The sequence below is a fragment of the Microcaecilia unicolor genome, unplaced genomic scaffold, assembly GCF_901765095.1.
Source record: "Microcaecilia unicolor unplaced genomic scaffold, aMicUni1.1, whole genome shotgun sequence".
NCBI lineage: Eukaryota > Metazoa > Chordata > Amphibia > Gymnophiona > Siphonopidae > Microcaecilia > Microcaecilia unicolor.
Window position 1 is genome coordinate 11,082 of NW_021963303.1, and position 21,020 is coordinate 32,101.

General features: G+C 46.6%; 1 protein-coding gene across 1 annotated transcript in view; it reads left to right on the forward strand.

The window, feature by feature from the left end:
* The first annotated feature begins 1,575 nt into the window (after positions 1 to 1,575).
* LOC115459160 (deSI-like protein At4g17486) overlaps positions 1,576 to 21,020 on the forward strand; it is a 72,165-nt gene continuing 52,720 nt past the window's right edge. The window contains exons 1-2 of the mRNA XM_030189033.1: positions 1,576 to 1,960; positions 16,330 to 16,351. Of these exons, the coding sequence (XP_030044893.1) occupies positions 1,854 to 1,960; positions 16,330 to 16,351 (129 nt within the window). The 5' untranslated portion in view covers positions 1,576 to 1,853. The remainder of the gene's footprint in view (positions 1,961 to 16,329; positions 16,352 to 21,020) is intronic.

Consider the following 21,020-nt stretch of genomic DNA (forward strand, 5'->3'; position numbering starts at 1 on the left):
TGAGCTTGCTCCTGGCTAACCACCCCCTGCCCCATCCTCCTCTTACCCCCCCCCCCCTCCCTTCCCTACCGGAACCCCCTCCTCCTCCCCAACCTCAACATCTTCCACTTCCATCCCCCCCTCCTCGTCATGGGTACCCCTTCCCTTCCTACCTTGACTCCTTTCCCCCTTGACCTTTCCCCGACTCCTCTCCCCTCCTCCCTCTTCCTGAGGTCCCTTCTCCCCATCATCCCCCTTCCCCTGTATCTCTGCCCCCCCATCCTCTTCTTCCAAAATCTGAAATCGATTACCCCCCTGCCCCACCCCAGGCAACCCCTGTAATGTCAAACCCTTTCCCTTTGAAACCTTCCGTTTCTTTAATTTTGACACTTGAACCCACTCTCCCTTTCCCTCCTCCTCCTGTCCCCCTCTAGTCTCTAGACCCCCGCCCTCCTCTAACCGTAAACCCTCCTCTTCCCCCTGCAAACCACCCCTCCCCTGTACCCCCAAACCTCCCTCTCCTCCCCCTTCCTCCCAAGCCCTCCCAACCCCCAGACCCCCAGAACCCTGACCTAGATCCTGCCCCTCTCCCCGAATCATATTCCCCCTGCCCTCATCCCTCCTATTATGACGCGCCCTCGGGCAGTCTCTAAAGGCATGCCCCAGACCCCCGCACAAATTGCAACGGATAGAGGAACAATTTTCTGTATAGTGCTCCTTACTCCCGCACTTTACACACTGTTGTACTGGGCAAGACATACTATAATGGCGAAAGGATCCGCAACGGAAACACTGCCGTGGCTGTCCCTTGTAAAAACAGAGAATCCTGTCCCGGCCAATAAAAGCCGCAGAAGGAATGTGCTTGACCACTTGCCCTTCCTGTCTTAGCTTAACCCAAGCCCCCCACCCCCCTGCCCACACCCTACTTGGATCCGGGAGTTTGGATAACGGGGTTCTCAAATCCGCATGCCGCTGTAACCAGTAGGCCAGGTCTGCCCCTGAAATGGACTCGTTTCGTACCAATACAGTGACTTGCACCAAGTCAGGTCTACTAATAGGAATAACCACATAATTGCTCCAATCCCCCCTTCCTTTCACCCCCTCATACCTCTCCCAAAAGATTTCCATACCCCTCTGCGTTAGAAAACTAACATCGTACTCAGGCAAATTAACTGGGTGAATACAGGCATAGAAGTCCTCCGGCACAAACCCCAGGCCCATGACCATCCTCAAAACCGTCTCCCGAGAAGGCATAGCCCCCTCCCCCACCCATCTAATCTGCACCACATTCCTTCGTTTGGGGATTTGCCCCGCCCCTCTCCCTTCCCCCCCTTTCCCCCTTGATCCCTCCACAGACACTGGCCGCCCCCCCATCTCCCCTCCCCCCTCACCCCTCACCACCGCCGCAAAGGAAAGAGCACCCTGCCCCTCCCCCGCCCCCCTCACTTCTCCCCTACCCTTCTTCCCTTCCTCCGAATCCCGGCTCCCCACATCCCCCTCCCCCACCTTCCGACAAGAAAGCATACCCCTCTCTTGACCAAGACCCTCCCCCCGCCCCCCACCCTCCCCTCGCACACAGCCCCCCCTCAACCAGTTCAAACCCAGACCTTCAACTGGGACATCAGGAGCTTTAAAAATTAGTGCACTTTCAGAGCTTACTCTGGTCTGAGCAATTGGTCCAATGTCCTGCTCCATTCCATGCAACTCCTGTTCCAGTTCCTCTTTCTCCTGCTGATTCTCTATGTCCTGGGCACCATACCCTAGCAGGTCCCCTGCAAACTTGGCTGCAGATTGAACAGAGATCTCTCCTGATTCTTCCTCCTGTCCGCCCTGACCTCGCGGGCAGACCTGCTCTGAGCCAAGCTGCACAGCTGATGATAATTGATCACCAGAAACTGCTGCCTCAATCAGAGCACCTTTGGAGTGCTCCTGCAGTTGGAAGCCTGCTGGTTTTTGCTTCTCTTGCAATCTCTCCACACAGGTAAGTTCAATACTTTTTTCCACACCCTGTTCTTCTTCCCCACTAGTGGGTACTGAAAAAGTGTCCTGGGTGGAAAACCTGTCTCCATCCGTTTCAATAATATGAAAGTGTTGTAACTTTGTGTCTTTTCCTTTCTGTTCTACCGGAATACCTGAGGCCAAACAATCCGCCCCTCCCCCTTCTCCTGGAGCTGTATCCAACCTGAGTACTCCCTCTTCCCTTGGGCTCATCAGGGCTTTCATAGTTTGCAATGTACTTTGACTGTTTGGACTTTGTACAATCTCTGTTACCAACTGCCTTTTGTGAAACAATGTTCCTGAGCTTAAACTGGTAGTGAAGCAGCCATGGGCATAATCATATATAAGAAATCATATGAAGGGTTAATTCTGTTAAGAGCTTGGTATTTGAATTGAATTCTTATTTCAAATTTCAACTTTTACTTTGCAACTGAAGTGAAGGTATGCCAGATGGTTCAAATTATATTGAACTCTAGCGTTTGCCGGGCTGGGTTAAAAAGGTCAGAGAAAGGAATTCCTTTCACCCTTGTGAATAATGAATGCTAGCAAACACATATGTATTTTATTATGAGCCAGATATATTGTAGTTTAAAATGCTTAGATAGAAAATACTATTTAGAGAGAGAGAGGCAATAGATTAGTATTTACAAGTTTTTGATATTTAGAATGTGTGTTATAAGGATGCTTACTTTAGAATATGTTGTATTCTGTGTAGTTCTATGTAGAATACCTTTTTAAATCTAATGTTACTCTTTGCTGTTTAAGACTGCAGTTGAGGAGATCAACATGTGGTTTGACTTAGCCATAGTTCTGGCTGGTTCAATGTATAAGCTGATAGGTGAAGAGGTCAGGGCTAGTCAGCTCTCTTCTCCTTGATTAATTATAGCTAAGTGTAGGACTGGCCTCCTGAAAGTATATCTGTATGCTATTAAGTAAGATTGGCTTTTGACCCCTTTAATGAATGCCAGAGTTTAGTTAGCAGTTAGTACTAGGAATATGAGAAATCAATCATAATAACATGTAAGAGACTGGAGCCCAAATGTCTGGCTTAAGGGGCCCCAGGTCAGAGGTCAGTTTAGGATGTCTGGAACCTATGTAACTGATATTTCAAAAGTAATGATTGGTTGAGGCAAGGTAGCCAATCAATTTCTTAACCAATTGGGAGTAAAGGGGGCTAGGCTAGGAGGAGGGCTTAGGACCCTATTTAAGTAGGAGCAGAAGCAGTTTACGTCAGAAGGAGCTCAGAAGAAAGAGAAGGACAGAAGGAACAGACAGAAGAAGGAGAAGACAGCATAAGAAGAGAAGCAGCTGAGACAAAGACACAGAGAGCTGAGAGGAAGAGAAGAGAGCTAGAACTGATGTCTTGCTTTGTTTGCTGGCAAATAAAGAAGATTACTCTCTCATACTGGTGTGTGCTGTCTGACTCCTGAAGCATCACAAATTCATGCATCCATTCCTGCAACAATTCTTGGTGGCAGCGGTGGGATGAATCCTGCATTAATCCCAGCACCCAACTGACTGGAGAACATTCGCCGGGTATGTATTCTGTATTTTGTATTGTAATCCTAGCTAGGAAGTTATAAACCAGCCCCTCAAGAAGGAGGGAAGGAGAGCCTGATCAACTCTCAGCGAAGGCCCTAGTACCTTCTAATCTAGAGGAGATTAGAAGCGAAAACGCTTGAGCTTATCTGTATCTGAGAAATCTGAAATTGTTGGGTGGGATTTTCTGTACTGAATGAATGTGTGATGCCTGAATGTTAATGAGTGCGGACTTCTTATAGCTGCATTTCCAATTAACGCGAGTTCAATTGGTCAGCAACGGAAGGAAGCGATTGCTGTCTGTCTACCTAGTGTCTCGAGAGTGCAGACCCCTTACTGCATTCTCAAAAAAATTCCCCCCCTCTTTGTGTGTTGTAACTGTAAGCATTATGGGTGGGACATCATCTAGACAAATTGCTACCCCCCTAGACTGTATGCTTAAGAACTTTAGAAAAGGATTTTTAATTAATGACTATGGACAGACTTTAAGCTCAAGTACTCTAAGAACCTTGTGTGAAGTTGAGTGGCCATCTATGGGAGTGGGGTGGCCCCCTAGTGGCAGCTTAGATATTGAAGTAATCCGGAAGGTCTACAGCATAGTTGTAGGAGAATCAGAATATTCTGAACAACTCCCTTATATAGATTCCTGGGACAGCCTTGTGACTGACCCTCCCTCCTGGTTGAAAACTTATATGGGATCCCCAGTAAAATTCATGTTAGGCCGTGTTCAAAGAAAGATTAGAAAATCTAAACTAGAAGAGGGAAAGAGCCCTAGGAAGCCTACCACCCAATCGGTGGCTTCCGCCCCTACCCTGTCCGAGAAACCCATACTCTCTGATGACCCCTCAGACCTTGAGCCACCACCTTATGGCCCATTGTTGGGGTTCCGTGCTACCCCCAGAGATCCACGCCGCCCAGTTCAAGCCTCTCCAGTACAGGCTTCTCCGGATAGTTCCTCTTCTGTGCGAACCCCACCACATCCTAGGTTGGACTTTTCACCTGGCCTCTACCCTTCTGTGCCAAATCCTCTCCTGTTAACCTCTGAAGACCCGTTTTGGGTTCCACTCCCTGACTCCTCAACTCCCGACAGCCCAGCCTCTCCCTCTAATACCCCTACCCATTCATCAGGGGCCCGGCATCCCTTTCAATGGACTGACTCACCTGTGACCACCTCTCAGTCTATGAGTACCCCTCCCCATCCCTCAGGGGTTCAACATACCTCCACTGAATGGGTTAGACCCGCTGCAATCACCTTTGAGCATGATAGGAGGGTAGCTCCTAGCTCTACCTCAGGTTCCATTCCCACCTCCTCGAGAGTTCTGCCCCTTCGTCAGGTAACTACCACTCGACCGGATCCTAATAATCAGGGTCAGGTTATACAGGCACAGGCCTACCAGTATGTACCCTTCACAACCACCGATCTCCTGAATTGGAAGACGCATTACCCCTCTTATACTGAAAAGCCTCAGGCGGTGGTGGACCTAGTGGCTAGCATTATGGCCACCCATAACCCAACCTGGACTGATTGTCAACAACTTCTCCTGACCCTCTTCACAACTGAGGAGAGGCGGAAGATTTTGCAAAATGCTGAGGCCATCACGCGAGAGCGTGTCCCCGGGGGGACACAGGACCCAGAGGGATGGGTTAGAGCTCGGTTTCCTCGCGCAGCTCCAGCTTGGGATCCAAATGATGGGCAGCACTATGAACTGTTGTCTGGCTATTGCCGGGACTTACTGGAAGGTATGAGGAAAGGCATAAAGAGGCCCATTAATCTGGCAAAGGTCTCTGAAATTCTCCAAGGGGCAACTGAATCCCCTGGGGCCTTTTTAGAGCGACTAATTGAAGCCTACAGAACATACACTCCATTTGACCCTGAAGCCCAAGAAAACCAGAGAATGGTGAATAGTGCATTGGTGGCCCAGAGTATGCCCGATATCCGGAAGAAGTTGCAGCGTCAGGAGGGATTCGCAGGGATGAATACCACCCAGCTAATTGAGATCGCAACCAAGGTTTTCATTAATAGAGATCAGGAGGTGCGCCGAGAGGCTGACCGGAAGATGCAGAAGAAGGCCGACCTTTTAGCGGCAGCCATTACTAATTCCACCCTTAACCGAGGTCGACCTCTAGCTAATGGGAAGCCAAAGTGGGACCCCGGACCACCAGCCAGGCCCCGAGATTCCTTCAATCAATCCCGGCCAAGGGGGGAGAATGCCAGACCAAGATTGGAGAGGGACCAGTGTGCCTATTGTAAGGAAAGAGGGCACTGGAAAGATGAATGCCCCCAGAGGCGCCAGGGACTGAGAAGGGGACCAGGAGATCGAGGAAGCCGAGGCCGAGTTCGAGAGGGAAGATATGAGCCTCCTGAATCTGACATCATCGGGATAGCCGAGATGGCAGAATGGGACGAATAGGACAGACCGGGTTCCTACAAACTGGGCTCCCAGGAACCTATGGTCAAGTTAACTATAGGGAGCCGCTCAATTCCATTCATGATTGATACAGGAGCTGAACATTCTGTTGTGACGGAGCGATTAGCGCCTGTGTCTGGAAAAACTGTCCGAGTGGTGGGAGCCACGGGGGTGCAGAACCGGAGGCCCTTCCTGACAACCCGTAGATGCCAATTAGGCTCACACATAGTCACTCATGAATTCCTGTATATGCCAGACTGTCCAATCCCTTTGTTAGGTCGAGACCTGCTGTCCAAGCTTAGGGCCCAAATTTCTTTTGACTCTGATGGCCAGACTTCAGTCTCCTTTCGGCCCCCAATATCCAGCCCTAAGGGTATATTGAGTTTCTGTTGCCCTCTTGAAGAAGAATGGCGGCTGCATCAGTCACATAGCCAAGTTGACCTACCCCTGGCAGACAGCTTTCAGGTCAGTGGGGTATGGGCAGAAGATAATCCCCCAGGGTTGGCCCGAAATATTCCTCCTGTACATGTAGATTTACTTCCAAGTGCCCGGCCAATCCATCTTCGCCAATACCCAATTCCCAGAAAGGCTCTGGAAGGGATTCAAGCACATTTGAATCGTCTGTTATCCTATGGAATTATTCGTCCTTGCCAGTCTCCATGGAATACACCACTATTGCCAGTTCAGAAGCCAGGGACTGAGGACTACCGGCCAGTCCAAGACTTACGAGTGGTTAATAAATCCACTATTTCATTACACCCTGTAGTGCCTAATCCATATGTCCTGCTAGGATTGATACCTTCTGGAGCTACCCATTTCACGACACTAGACCTAAAAGATGCCTTCTTTTGTATTCGGGTGGCCCCCGCTAGTCAACTGCTTTTTGCCTTTCAATGGGAAAACCCAGTAACAGGGAGGAAGCTTCAGTATACATGGACCCGCCTGCCACAGGGGTTCAAGAACTCCCCCACTATTTTTGGGACAGCCCTAGGGCAAGATCTTAAGACTTTTAAATCTGAGCCTTCCAGGCGAGTTTTACTCCAGTATGTAGATGACCTCCTGATTGCAGCAGTGACTCAGGAAGAGTGTTTTGAGGCTACTAGAGAATTGCTGGAGCTACTCTTGGATGCAGGCTATAAGGTCTCACGCTCAAAGGCCCAACTCTGTCAGTCAGAAGTGAAGTATCTGGGCTTTTGCATTTCCCAGGGAAGTCGGAGACTGGATGCTAGTAGGAAGCAAGCGGTAGCTGCAATTCCCCAACCCAAGTCCAGAAGAGAAGTTAGGGAATTCCTGGGAGCAGCTGGATTCTGCAGAATTTGGATTCCAAATTTTGCATTGATGGCGAAACCCCTTTACCAAGCCACAAAGGGGGGTGAAAAGGAACCATTTGAATGGGGACCTACTGCACAACAATCCTTCATTGCCATAAAGAAAGCCCTACTCCAAGCCCCTGCGTTAGGCCTTCCTGATGTGGAGAAACCTTTCTCATTGTATGTCCATGAGCGACAGGGGGTTGCTCTGGGTGTGCTGACCCAGATGATGGGATCCTGGCAGAGGCCTGTTGCATACCTGTCTAAACAGCTGGATGGAGTGGCTAAAGGATGGCCAGCCTGCATGAGGGCCATTGCAGCAACAGCCTTACTGGTCCAGGAAGCTGATAAGTTGACCTTGGGGCAAGAACTGGTTGTTAAAGTCCCCCATGCAGTTCTCACCCTCATGGAGTATAAGGGCAACCACTGGTTTACTAATAACCGCATGGTTAAGTACCAAGCCAGCTTGTGTGAGAATCCACGGATACACCTGGAAACAGTGGCTACATTCAATCCTGCTACTCTTTTGCCAGCATCTGAGGGACCTCCAGATCATGACTGTATCCAAACCATGGATGAAGTGTACTCCAGTCGACCAGATCTTAAAGATGTTCCGTGGAGGGACCCAGATGTAATTTATTTCACAGATGGAAGCAGTTATGTGGAGAACTCTAAGCGATTGGCAGGCTATGCTGTGGTGACAGAGGACAAGGTGATAGAAGCAAGAGCCCTGCCCCAAGGAACTTCAGCCCAGAAAGCAGAACTTGTGGCCCTCATACGAGCTCTGGAGCTAGCAGCAGGACTGGTAACCAACATTTATACTGATTCTAAGTATGCCTTCACAACCCTACATGCTCACGGAGCTTTGTATAAGGAAAAGGGACTCATAAATGCTGCAGGCCAACCTGTTAAGTATGGACCTGAAATACTTCAGCTGCTAGAGGCTGTTTGGGCCCCCAAGAAGGTAGCTGTCATTCATTGCAGGGGACACCAAAGAATAGATACTCCAGTGGCCCGAGGGAATCGCCATGCTGATCGGGTGGCCAAGGAAGCTGCTCGAGGACCCCCAGCAAGTACTGTGACCCCCCTGTTCCAAATTCGATTGCAAGAATGGACACCTATGTATACCCAAATGGAAGAGAAATGGGCTCAAGAGGAAGGTGCAGTAAGGAGACCTGATGGCTGGTTACATCTTCCTGATACCAGAGTTCTGGTGCCACGCCACCTAGCTTGGCCTGTAGTGTCTCAAGCTCATGACCTATCACACTTAGGGAAAACAGCACTAGCCCGTCTACTCAATCGAGTAGTGGTGCTGGAAGGATTGGATAGTCTGGTTGCCACTGCCTCTGCCCGATGTACTCTCTGTGCCCAGAATAATGCTCGTCAGGGACCCCGTATTCCACCAGGAGTTCAGTCTAGAGGACTAACACCCTTTGAGTCCCTAGTTATAGACTTCACAGAAATGCCCAGGAGCGGTAGGCTCCGATACCTCTTAGTTATGGTCTGTACCTTTTCTGGGTGGGTGGAAGCATATCCTACAGTCACTGAGAAAGCCACAGAAGTAGCTCGAGCCCTCCTTAGGGATGTCATCCCCAGGTATGGACTGCCCCTTGCCATAGGTTCAGATAATGGTCCCGCCTTTGTTGAAGCCACACTTCAGGCCCTGTCCCGCGCATTGCGCATTACCTGGAAATTGCATTGTGCCTATCGTCCCCAGAGTTCAGGGCAGGTTGAGCGGGCAAACAGAACCTTGAAAAATAGCCTAGCAAAGATTTGTCAGGAAACCCAATTGAAATGGCCACAGGCATTGCCACTAGCCCTCTTTCGCCTCCGATGCACCCCAACTAAAGGAACAGCCCTCTCTCCCTTTGAAATTGTGTATGGGAAGCCCCCAGCCATTTTACAGGGAATTAAGGGAGACATAGGGATTTTAGGGTCTGCCCAGGTGCAGGAGCAGGTAGCCCTCCTGGGTAAGATAATTTCTGAGCTTCAGTCTTATGTGAGAGAAATAAACCCTGTCCCCTTCCAGGCTCAGGTACATTCCTTCCTGCCAGGGGATAGAGTTTGGGTGAAAGACTGGAAGCTCCAGCCTTTGGGGCCCCGATGGAAAGGACCTTTTACTGTTTTGCTTTCTACCCCTGCAGCTGTGAAGGTCGCAGGGATTACTCCATGGGTCCATTGGTCTCGAATTAAGTCTGCTGACCAGACTGAGCCCAGCACGGATCAGACGGAGCCTAGACAGTGGAGAGCAGAAAGTGATCCAGCGGAGCCATTGAAGTTGCGCCTGACCCGAACCAAAGAATCTACTAGCTGAAAAGAAGGGTCAACTGCATACTGCAGGAGCGGCTGAACTTCGGCTTCACACTGAGACTCTTTCTTGCCCTGATTCTGGCTTTCCTGGAATTTGAGAGCTTGATCCTTATCAGTTGAGGGTCTATCCCAACTGGTATAAGAACTCAAAGACTGAGAACACTATATGAGAATAATCTGTGATTAGCACAGACTGTTGAAATATTATTGCTTAATTAGTTTGCTGTATTTGTTTTAGATTAGGAAGAAAGAAAATGTTAGTAGTTTGGATGCTTTTGTTGTTTTCTACTCCTTGCCTCCTTGTTCCTAATACCCCAACTCGCTCCAACCTTTGGTTACACTCAGTCCAGGAACTAATTAGCCAGGCAAAGATTACTTCCCCTTGTATTGTGTGTTCCCGATTTTCTCCTTATACTACAGATGTCCCAGCTGTTCCTGTCCCTGTGCAACTCCCAGCTCTTATACCTCCCTACTTTTCGAGTTCAGGTCCTTGGAGCCAGGATTATACTTGGTGGTCCTTTTATAATGCTACTTCCCCCTCTGACTCTTCTCTAAGGCCAGTTTTTACGTCTCCCTATCCAGCTTCTGGAGTGTTTTGTTTAACAAGAAGCATCTCAACTGTTCTTCCCATTCCCTGTAATTATACTAATGTTCTCCCAGAAAAAGGAGAATCTGTGTGGGTAGTTTCTCCAGGTACTCCTATGTGCCCTGCTACCATACCTGCAGATTATGACCCAGGTGATTATCTGGCTCCTAAGCGTACCACTGAGAAGACTATAGTGTCCAAGCTTATTTTCTACTTTCATAAGTCCCCGGGGTATGAAGAGTTACTAACAAATGAGCAGCCTGTCACAATTGGGGATTGGCGCCTATGGTGTGCAAAGTCTCCATTTCGTCTTCGTTCCCCCTGGGATAGGGGCTCGCATTATGGGCACCCTAAGTACCCTGTCCAGCCTGAGCCAACATTTATTGGGAACTTTCCTCACCCTCTCCTTGGTCATTACTGGCTCTGTGATAATGTCCTCCACATGATTCTTCCCTCTACATATAATTTTTGTGTATTGGTAACCTTGAATTATTTTCCTAAAGTTATTCCTCTTAAGCCACTATCCCCGCACCGCTCTAAGCGAGAGGCTTTGTCCTTACCCTCCTCCGTTGCCACAGAGGATGAGGCGATTGAATTAGCCCTCCAGTATATTAATTCTACTTATCCTCTGACTAAAAAGAGACTTGTAGCCCTTTCTGCCACAGCCTGGATTCCAATTGGAGGCCCGGTAGCGGGTATTACTGAACTAGGTATGGCTACTCGGAGACTTCAATCCCTACTCCATGTTTTAGTTCATGAGCTGAACGTGGTAGTCAATGCATTGCAGGATCAAATTAATGAATTAAGTATAGTTTCTAGGTATAATCGTATGGGCCTTGACTACCTCTTTGCAGCCCAGGGTGGTCTCTGCACAGTGTTAAATTCTTCAGAGTGCTGTACTATTGTCATAAATAGGACGCATGTAGTTAGGCATGCCATGGATAAAGTCCTACAGTTGGCTAGCCTTAATGTGGAGGATTACCGAGGAGGATTAGACCTTACCTCCTGGTGGTGGTCATTGACCTCCTGGATACGTCCCTTGGTCATTTCCCTAATAGTCTTAGTTTTAGCAGGGTTGTTGTTTTGTTTCCTGGCCTCATGTGCTTCGGCAGTATGCCGTCGGACCTTAACAAGTAGGGTAATGGTGATTCACAAGTCTATTCCTAGTTAGGATCACTATAATCTCCAGAGTTTGAGTAGTGAGACTTATCTCTGCATAAGCTGATTTTAGTCTCAAAGGGGGGAATGAAGCAGCCATGGGCATAATCATATATAAGAAATCATATGAAGGGTTAATTCTGTTAAGAGCTTGGTATTTGAATTGAATTCTTATTTCAAATTTCAACTTTTACTTTGCAACTGAAGTGAAGGTATGCCAGATGGTTCAAATTATATTGAACTCTAGCGTTTGCCGGGCTGGGTTAAAAAGGTCAGAGAAAGGAATTCCTTTCACCCTTGTGAATAATGAATGCTAGCAAACACATATGTATTTTATTATGAGCCAGATATATTGTAGTTTAAAATGCTTAGATAGAAAATACTATTTAGAGAGAGAGAGGCAATAGATTAGTATTTACAAGTTTTTGATATTTAGAATGTGTGTTATAAGGATGCTTACTTTAGAATATGTTGTATTCTGTGTAGTTCTATGTAGAATACCTTTTTAAATCTAATGTTACTCTTTGCTGTTTAAGACTGCAGTTGAGGAGATCAACATGTGGTTTGACTTAGCCATAGTTCTGGCTGGTTCAATGTATAAGCTGATAGGTGAAGAGGTCAGGGCTAGTCAGCTCTCTTCTCCTTGATTAATTATAGCTAAGTGTAGGACTGGCCTCCTGAAAGTATATCTGTATGCTATTAAGTAAGATTGGCTTTTGACCCCTTTAATGAATGCCAGAGTTTAGTTAGCAGTTAGTACTAGGAATATGAGAAATCAATCATAATAACATGTAAGAGACTGGAGCCCAAATGTCTGGCTTAAGGGGCCCCAGGTCAGAGGTCAGTTTAGGATGTCTGGAACCTATGTAACTGATATTTCAAAAGTAATGATTGGTTGAGGCAAGGTAGCCAATCAATTTCTTAACCAATTGGGAGTAAAGGGGGCTAGGCTAGGAGGAGGGCTTAGGACCCTATTTAAGTAGGAGCAGAAGCAGTTTACGTCAGAAGGAGCTCAGAAGAAAGAGAAGGACAGAAGGAACAGACAGAAGAAGGAGAAGACAGCATAAGAAGAGAAGCAGCTGAGACAAAGACACAGAGAGCTGAGAGGAAGAGAAGAGAGCTAGAACTGATGTCTTGCTTTGTTTGCTGGCAAATAAAGAAGATTACTCTCTCATACTGGTGTGTGCTGTCTGACTCCTGAAGCATCACAAATTCATGCATCCATTCCTGCAACAGTAGATTCCTGTGCTGGGGAAAAAACCTCCTGGCTCATAGTTTTAGATGTACCAGCCTGCATCCTCTCTTGATTCTCATAAACCTCCCTCAAGGGATTTGCAGAGCCTGTTTTTAAACAAGCAATTCTTTTTTCCTTCTGTTTCAGCAACTTTGTTAAGCGCTTTTCTTCAGTCTTATACTTTTGACCATGCTCTGCTGGGGCCAGCCTACTCATGGCTTTAGTCATTTTCAACCGTTTCCCCAGCTCCTCTATTTCCTTCTCCAGAGACTTGATGTGCCTCACCCGCTCCACCGTTTCTCTGGCACACTGTCCTGGGTCCATATTCTCCCACTCACCGGCCTCCTCCCCTTCTTCTGACCACTCTTCTTCACTGCCGGCTGCCTCAAATCCCAACTGGGCCTCCTGCCCCACCTCCATTCCTTCTTGTCCTTGCTCCTTCTGGGTCTGCACCTTTAGGGCCTCAACCTTCCTCCTTCCTCCCCCATGATCTTCAGGCTCCTTACCTGGACGCCGCTGGGTCATGGAGGAGGCATCAGATCCACAATCCTCCCTGGCCCTGGGCGCTTTACGGTCCAGGGGACTACGCTCCCTTCGTGCTGGAGGAGGGACTGGCTGAGAGCTACTCCGCCGGGCCTTCAGATCCTTCGGCCTTGTAGGCCCCATAGCCTGGGAGTTTCCTGGGCCTCTCTCCCCAGGCCCCCTCCGCATAGCTGGGGAAGGGACCAGGCCTGGCTCCCTTTCCTCAGAGCCTCTGACCGCACCTCCTTCCTGCCCTCTGTCTGACAACGACTGACGCTTGGAATGGCCTCCCGTGGGAGGTGGTGGAAATGAAAACGGTAACGGAATTCAAACATGTGTGGGATAAACATAAAGGAATCCTGTGCAGAAGGAAGGTATCCTCAGGAGCTTAGTCTAGAATGGGTGGCAGAGCTGGTGGTTGGGAGGCGGGGCTAGTGCTGGGCAGACATATACGATCTGTGCTGGGGCTGGTGGTTGGGAGGCGGGACTAGTGCTGGGCAGACTTATACGGTCTGTGCCGGGGCTGGTGGTTGGGCGGCAGGGATAGTGCTGGGCATACGGTCTGTGCCAGAGCCGGTGGTGGGAGGCAGGGATAGTGCTGGGCAGACTTATACGGTCTGTGCCAGAGCTGGTGGTTGGGAGGCGGGGTTGGTGGTTGGGAGGCGGGGATGGGGCTGGCCAGACTTGTACGGTCTGTGCACTGAAGAGGACAATACAAATAAAAAAGTAGCACATATGAATTTATCTTCTTGGGCAGACTGGATGGACCGTGCAGGTCTTTTTCTGCCGTCATCTACTATGTTACTATGTTACCCCTCTCTATGCAGCTTAGCATTCTTCTGGCTGCAGCCACCGATTTGTCGCACTGTTTTGTCACCTTGAGATCCTCGGACACCATCACCCCACAAAGAAAGGAAGATAAGATGATACCTTTTTTATTGGACTAACAATACATTTTTTGATTACCATTATTTGCATATTTCTAATACAAAGCCTAGGATAGGGTAGGGAAATATGTAGTGTACCTGAATATAACTAGGGTTGCTAGGGAATACCCTCCCGCGGGAGGTGGTGGAGAGGAAAACGGTAACGGAATTCAAACATGCGTGGGATAAACATAAAGGAATCCTCAGAAGGAAGGGATCCCCAGAAGCTTAGCCGGCGGTGGGAGGCAGGGCTGGTGGTTGGAAGGTGGGGATAGTGCTGGGCAGACTTATACGGTCTGTGCCAGAGCCGGTGGTGGGAGGCGGGGCGGGTGGTTGGGAGGTGGGGATAGTGCTGGGCAGACTTATACGGTCTGTGCCCTGAAAAAGACAGGTACAAATCAAGGTAAGGTATACACAAAAAAAATGACACGTGAGTTTATCTTGTTGGGCAGACTGGGTGGACCGTGCAGGTCTTTTTCTGCCGTCATCTACTATGTTATATTTGTGCAGACACAAAAAAAAAGAACAGAAAAAATAAAAATGGTTGCTACCTTTGCTAAAGAAATATTTAATTGTAGTTAATGAACACACATGAAAGTGACTTACAGTACAGCAGTAGACATTCTACACGTCAGGATATTCTGGATTTGAGTTTGAGTGTTAGCCTAAGCGTACTTATCATAAGATCGCATATCCCTTTGTCTGGCTTCTGTGATATGTGTGAAAGTCTTTGCATGACAAATGCTTAAAATCATGCAGTACAAACAAAATTCCTTTGACAGATTCAACCAGCAGGGGAGCAGAGAGTAATGCATTTTTCTTTGTTTAGCACTCCCCCCCCATATGTCCAGACTGACTAATAAGCCAGAGATGGTTTCTCTCATTATGTGGGTAGGTGTGTTGGTCATAGGCACATAAAAGAAAAACAGGGCATTTCCCTAAAAATTAAAAATCCTGTAGGACATATTTGAAGATGTCCAAAAAGAGGACATATGGTAACCCTAAATATAACACCCTGAGATACTACTGAAAAAGGTTTCACTAATTCCAGATTATTATTATTAATAAATTAAAACCTAGTCTAGTGGGAAGGCAAAAAAAAAAAAAAAGCAAAAACAGAAAGCAATGAACTAACAACTGCGCTGCTACCAACTTCCTGCAGGGGCCATTTAAGCTAGTTCTGGTTTTGGAGCTTACATCACCAGTAGAGGTATTTGTGATCCATGATTCATCCATTGAAAATCACAGCTGCAGATGGATCCCATAATACCTGAGTTGTCAAAAATCCAGGACTGGCTTTTAATGACCCTCCTTGAACTGCTTGGAGGACACCACATTTCCCAAGATGTTGAAGGTTGCCATAATAACCGATTTCACTCTCAACTATGTACTACATTCAAAAAAAAGGCAAAGGTAGAAAGGGCTTTGCTATCTCGCCTTTCTGTGGTTAATAATCGAAGCAGTCTGTTTACATACTATATATATATACCGGTACCAGAGCTGCCAAGTTACCCATTCCAGGAGGGAGACTTTTTGGCCAGACCTGGTTTTTTAATGTGCATTCCAAAGCACTGTTTGTAGTCCATGATTCTATCCATTGAAATCACTGCTGCAGGTCCCATAATGCACCAGGATGAGGCTGACAGAATTCCAGGACCGGCCAAAAAGTCTCCCTACTACTACAAATCATTTCTATAGCGCTACCAGTCTCCTGGAATGGGTAACTTGGCAGCTCTGCGGTACATATTTTGTACATGCGGTAATGGCGATTTACGTGAGTCGTGACGTATCCAGGGTCACAGAAAGTGGCAGCTGGAACCGAGCCAGTTGCTGTTTCACCTCGTTCTAAGGTCATTGCCCCAAACCAATAATACTATCTTCACTCTTCGGTGCTCCATGACAGGAGATAGCATGACGTCAAGAAGTTGAAGCTGCCTCCTCCCCCCCCCTTCTCCCGCGCAGCCGCCATATAGTGTGACCCCAAACATTCGCAGACGCTATTGAAAACAATAGCAAACTTGTGAGGTTTAGTGACCCCCTTCACCTTTCAAAATAAATAAAAAAACACACAGAGGCAATCATAAACCTCATAAGTTTGCTATTGTTTTCAACTAGAGCGTCTTCTAATGTTTGGGGTCACACAATATGGCGGCAAGATCCGCCCAATGGCTTCGCAGAATGGGCCAGATATGCATTGCTGATGCCGTTTCCTGTCATGAAATCTCCAAGCTCCGGGCTGTAACTTTTAGGAGACCCTGCTTTGTGTAGTTGTATCATTATAACAATGGTGTAGACTTAGCTATGCATCAGACAAATTGGTAATGCTTGTTCTCTCTCTCCTTGTCTTTTCTTCTTACAGGGAAACAGCTGGAAGGCATCTGGTAAGCATTTGGATGAAGTTTCTTGCATGAGTTTTGAATGTGCCTTATTCAATCCTCCTCTGTCAGGTCGCCATGTACCATGTACCCCCCCCCCCCCCAATATATTTTTTAATTACCTGCCAAACAGGAAATGATGAAAACGAGGTCGGGACCCAGCCGATGGAAGCCTGCAGGGCTAGCACAGGCAGCAATAATCAAATTGCTGCAGGCGCCGAGGACTCCTGTAAGATACATCAGAGATGGGCAGGCAGATGCCGGGACAGTGCGGAGGAGGAGAGATGTTGATGTGGTGTTCCACCGCGGGGTGGGGTTGTGCCCACCCAGGCCCACCTGTAGCTACGCCACTGATTCAGAGTAAATTAAAATTGCCTTGTGTGCTGCAGTGAAATTTATATGACCCAATATTCAAAATGTTTATGTACATAATGCAGGGGTGGAACATTCCTAACCGAGAGGGCCTGGTGATAAGCAGGTGCCATCTGTGTAGTTATGCAGATAAATTCAGCAAAAAGGCCATCCTACATTTATCAATATAGCTCTACGGATAGCAGCTGAATATAGTCTGCTATCCATATAGTGACTGCTCTTGCTGCTATAGATGTGTATTCAGCATCATTGCTTCTGCAGATAGATTCAGTGCCACTATGTAAAATATTTATATAGCATAGCTGGCATTTTTAAAAACATCAACTGCAAATGTAGGGGTGAGATACCTAAATCAGTCGGGTGAAAGTAAATAGGTTAAAGGTACTCAAAAAATTTTTTTTAGCAAGTACACTTATTTGTCTTAGGAGCAGGGCTTTTTTTGAGGGGTTACTCGGGGGTACTGAGTACCGGCACTTTTTCCAGTGTCTGCTAAAATTGACCCATGAACCACAAGTTTTAATGAAACAGCTCAGGCTCTACACACCAATTCTGCCTTGTCATAGATTCTGTGACTGGTTGCAGGGGGCCTGGCTATTGTGGGGTGGGTCCCTCAGTCATCACCCCACCCCTGAAGGGTGGCCTGGCTTTTGAGTACCGGCACCTTTTTTTGCTAGAAAAATTGCACTGCTTAGGAGGAAAAGGCCTTGAGAAACCCCTTGACATATGAAAAAGTCAATAGGGGGTTGGACTTCCTCATCATTGGCCAGAAAACCTCCGTATGGGATCTCACTTTGTAGTTCTTAAACTTTTAAGCTTAGCTAATCAGTGCTAAAATAGACTTAGCTCAATAGAGAGATGATCTCTGTATTTTCTTGTTGACTTTGTGATCAATGGCGGCCAGCGTTTCAAGTTTGCGTGTTCTGCTTCAGGATCACTGAAGCAGAACACGCGAACTTGAAACGCTGGCCACCATTGATCACAGAACTTTGGTTAGCCAATACCTTTCTGAAATTGGCGACAGCTGTCCTTATTCGTTTGGATAGGGTGCATCGACTGGGGTGATGCCAAGATAGAGACGCGGCCTCGCCCTTCATCTTTTTTGTTGTTCTGATATGGGAATGGTGCATTGTACTTGCTATTAGTTGGGGTGGGTGGTGCATGTTCTCCATGTGAGTGCTGGGTGGAAGGGGTAACTGATGTCTTAGTGTCAGTTGGGAACGGTTTTAAGTCTCTTGAAAGAACATAAAGCTGGCATCGTTTATCTTCAGGAGATAAAATTAACTGATGTTGAACATGGGAAACTCTGAAAGGGCTGGATGGGTGAGATTTTTTTTTTAATTATTCATCTATGTCTAGGAAGGGCGGAGTAGCAGTGTTGATTTGAAAGAACCTGTTGGGGACTGTGAAATTAGTTTGTAAAGACTCCTATGGTCGCTATATATTACAGGTAACCTTAAGTGATCAGACATTTTTTCTTTTAGTGGTGTATGGCCCGAATAGATATGAGCACGTTTTTTTTTTTTTTTTTAATTGGTACATATGGGCTTACAAGACACCACCTTGTCTATGATAGTAGTGGGGCATTTTAATCAAGTGATAGACCCATTAGTAGATAGATGAGCTTTGAGGAGTGGTGTGGACTTGCGGCCCATGAAGATGCTGCCCTTTCTTTGTTCTTTTCTGAATTTGGTCGGTCCCTGGCACCTCCTGCACCCCACGGAAAGAGATTGTATACCCATTTATCTAGGGTACATAATACCTTTTCACATACTGATTATATCTTGCTTACTGAAACCTTATTTTTTTAGGTTGCAGGGGCTGCGATTGGACCATTGGCTGTTTATGATCATAATATGATTTGGGTTGATTTGGAAGGTAGTAAACAGCAGTGTAGTGGTCATCGATGACAATTTCTGGCTTATCTCTATAAGGATGAGCATTTTCGGAAGTATCTTTGCCAGGAATCCAAAGAATTTGAGGAGTTTAATGGGCAACATCGCGATGACCAACCACCTATACTGGAATTCTTCATGGAGATGTCATTGCGTATGTTGTAACCCGAAGTAAGCAGATTACACAAGGTATAATTGGACTGGAAGCTAAATATAAAGCAGAAAAAAAATTGTAAATCCTAGTTTAGTTGATTAATCCATGATCATACAAAAAAGGAGTTGATCTTTTGGAAATATAAATTTCATAAATTTGGAAATAAAACGGGGAAATTATTGACTAAAGTAACGAAAGCGTGGCATGGCTTGCATTTTATCTTCTCTATGCAGACTTCTGGAGATCAACGTACCAATAAGGTGGAGGAAATCGCAAACATTTTTTTATGATCGCTTTAGTAATTTGTATAAGGGTAAGGACCAGCTGGTTGGGCCTTCTTTGACAGATTATTTAGAGGATGCTGGACTACCTCGCTTTTCTGCAGCAGTTCTCACCCAGTTGAGTGCTCCATTGGGTGCCATTGAGATCCAAAAAGCTATTAAGGCACTTAAATGTTTTACAGCCCCAGGTCCCGATGGGTACTCACCGGAGTCTTACAAAATGGTACATCCTCATCTGTGTGGCCCCTTGGAGGCATATTACTCGGCTTCATTAGAAGCGGGGGTTTTACCACCATATGATGGTATGGCTTTGATCACACTTATTCCAAAACCGGGTAAACTCCAACATTTACCAGAAGCATACCGTTTAATTTCCCTTCTTAATGTGGATTTAAAGATTTTTCGCATCTTTTGGCGGACAGGTTGGCTCTTCATCTTCCTGATGTGATCGACCCTGAACAGACAGGTTTTGTGAAGGGACAACATTCGGTATTGAATATTTGGAAGACCTTAGTTGGCATCTCTCATAGTCACCGTCATGGAGTCCCAGCTATTCTAGTTAGTCTAGATGCCAAAAAGGCGTTTGACTTGGTTGACGAACTATCTATTCTCGGTTTTGAAGTACATGGGCCAGTGTAGTTTTTAAGAGCTTTGTAACTCTTGTATGCCAATCCATCTGCTGCAGTATTTGTTAATGGGCAACCTACTCCATCCTTTTCAATTGGTTGTGGTGTGCGGCAAGGTTATCCTCTGTCCCTGCTCTTATTTCTACTGTGTTTGGAACCCGTTATTTGTATGGTTTTCAGGGATGGTGAAATCTTTGGTATACAGATAGAGACTGAAACTATCAATGTATTCGCGTTTGCTGATGATTTGTTAGTTCTTTGTCTTCTCCACAGGTGTCTCTGCCATGTCTTATGAGTGTCAGTATTATTCGGGATGTACATTAAATCTCCATAAATCAGTAGCCCTTCCAGTGCAACAGACAGTCCATCATGATTGGGTGAGGTCATTTCCCTTACTGTAGGCTGATGCTTCTATCAAACATCTAGGTATCCAGATTCCACAGGATCTGACACAGTTTTATGAGGTTAAATTTCTCCCACTATTGGAGGCAACTTGGTGCAAATTACACATTTGGAGGGTGTATCCGCTTTCACTGATGGGGAAAATAGTTTTATATAATATGATGATTGTGGTCCCACAGTGTCTCTATTATTTTCAAATGCATCTGTGTGTGTTAACTGGTATAATGGAGAAACGTCTTAATAAACATCTCATAGGTTACCTATGGAATGGGGAGAGAGCTCGCCTTCCTCTAGCAAAGGTGGTCTTACCTAGAGATAAAGTGGGGTTGGGATTGCTTAATTTAAAGCTGCTCTCGATGGCATGCAGGATGTGACATCTCAATGATTGGTATTGCGATACTGACTATTTTTCCTACTTAATTCTGGAAAAGAGACTGTGTGCACTGTATCAGTTGTGTTGCATGCCTCAACGGCACTATGCCAGCCAAAGGTGAGGGATTCACTTTGTGTCTCCCCTATGTTAGGTGTGGGGCTGGGTAGGCAGTCAGTCTCATCTTGTCCAAAAGGTTTCACCCCTCTTGCCTCTACAAGGTAATGGGTCCTTCCTCCCCCGGTATGAATAATGCTTCCTTTCAGTGTTTAGGACGGAAGGGAATATTTTATTTCTTTTTCATGTACTTCCAAAGGAGGGTTACTGTAAATCTTATGATTGTTTACGAACGGAGTTTACATTAAAAGATTGATACATTTTCTTATCTACAGTTAAAACATTATGTAAACTCTTTGCCTGCCTCTGCTTTGACAGAGGACTTGCGGGAGCAGCTGTCTACTACATTTACACTAGGTGCACAACAACTGGTGACTCTGCAATATCACCATCAATCTTTGACTAGAGATCTGAATGTACAAATTGATTCCACTTGGATACCAAATTGTCTAAAACACACC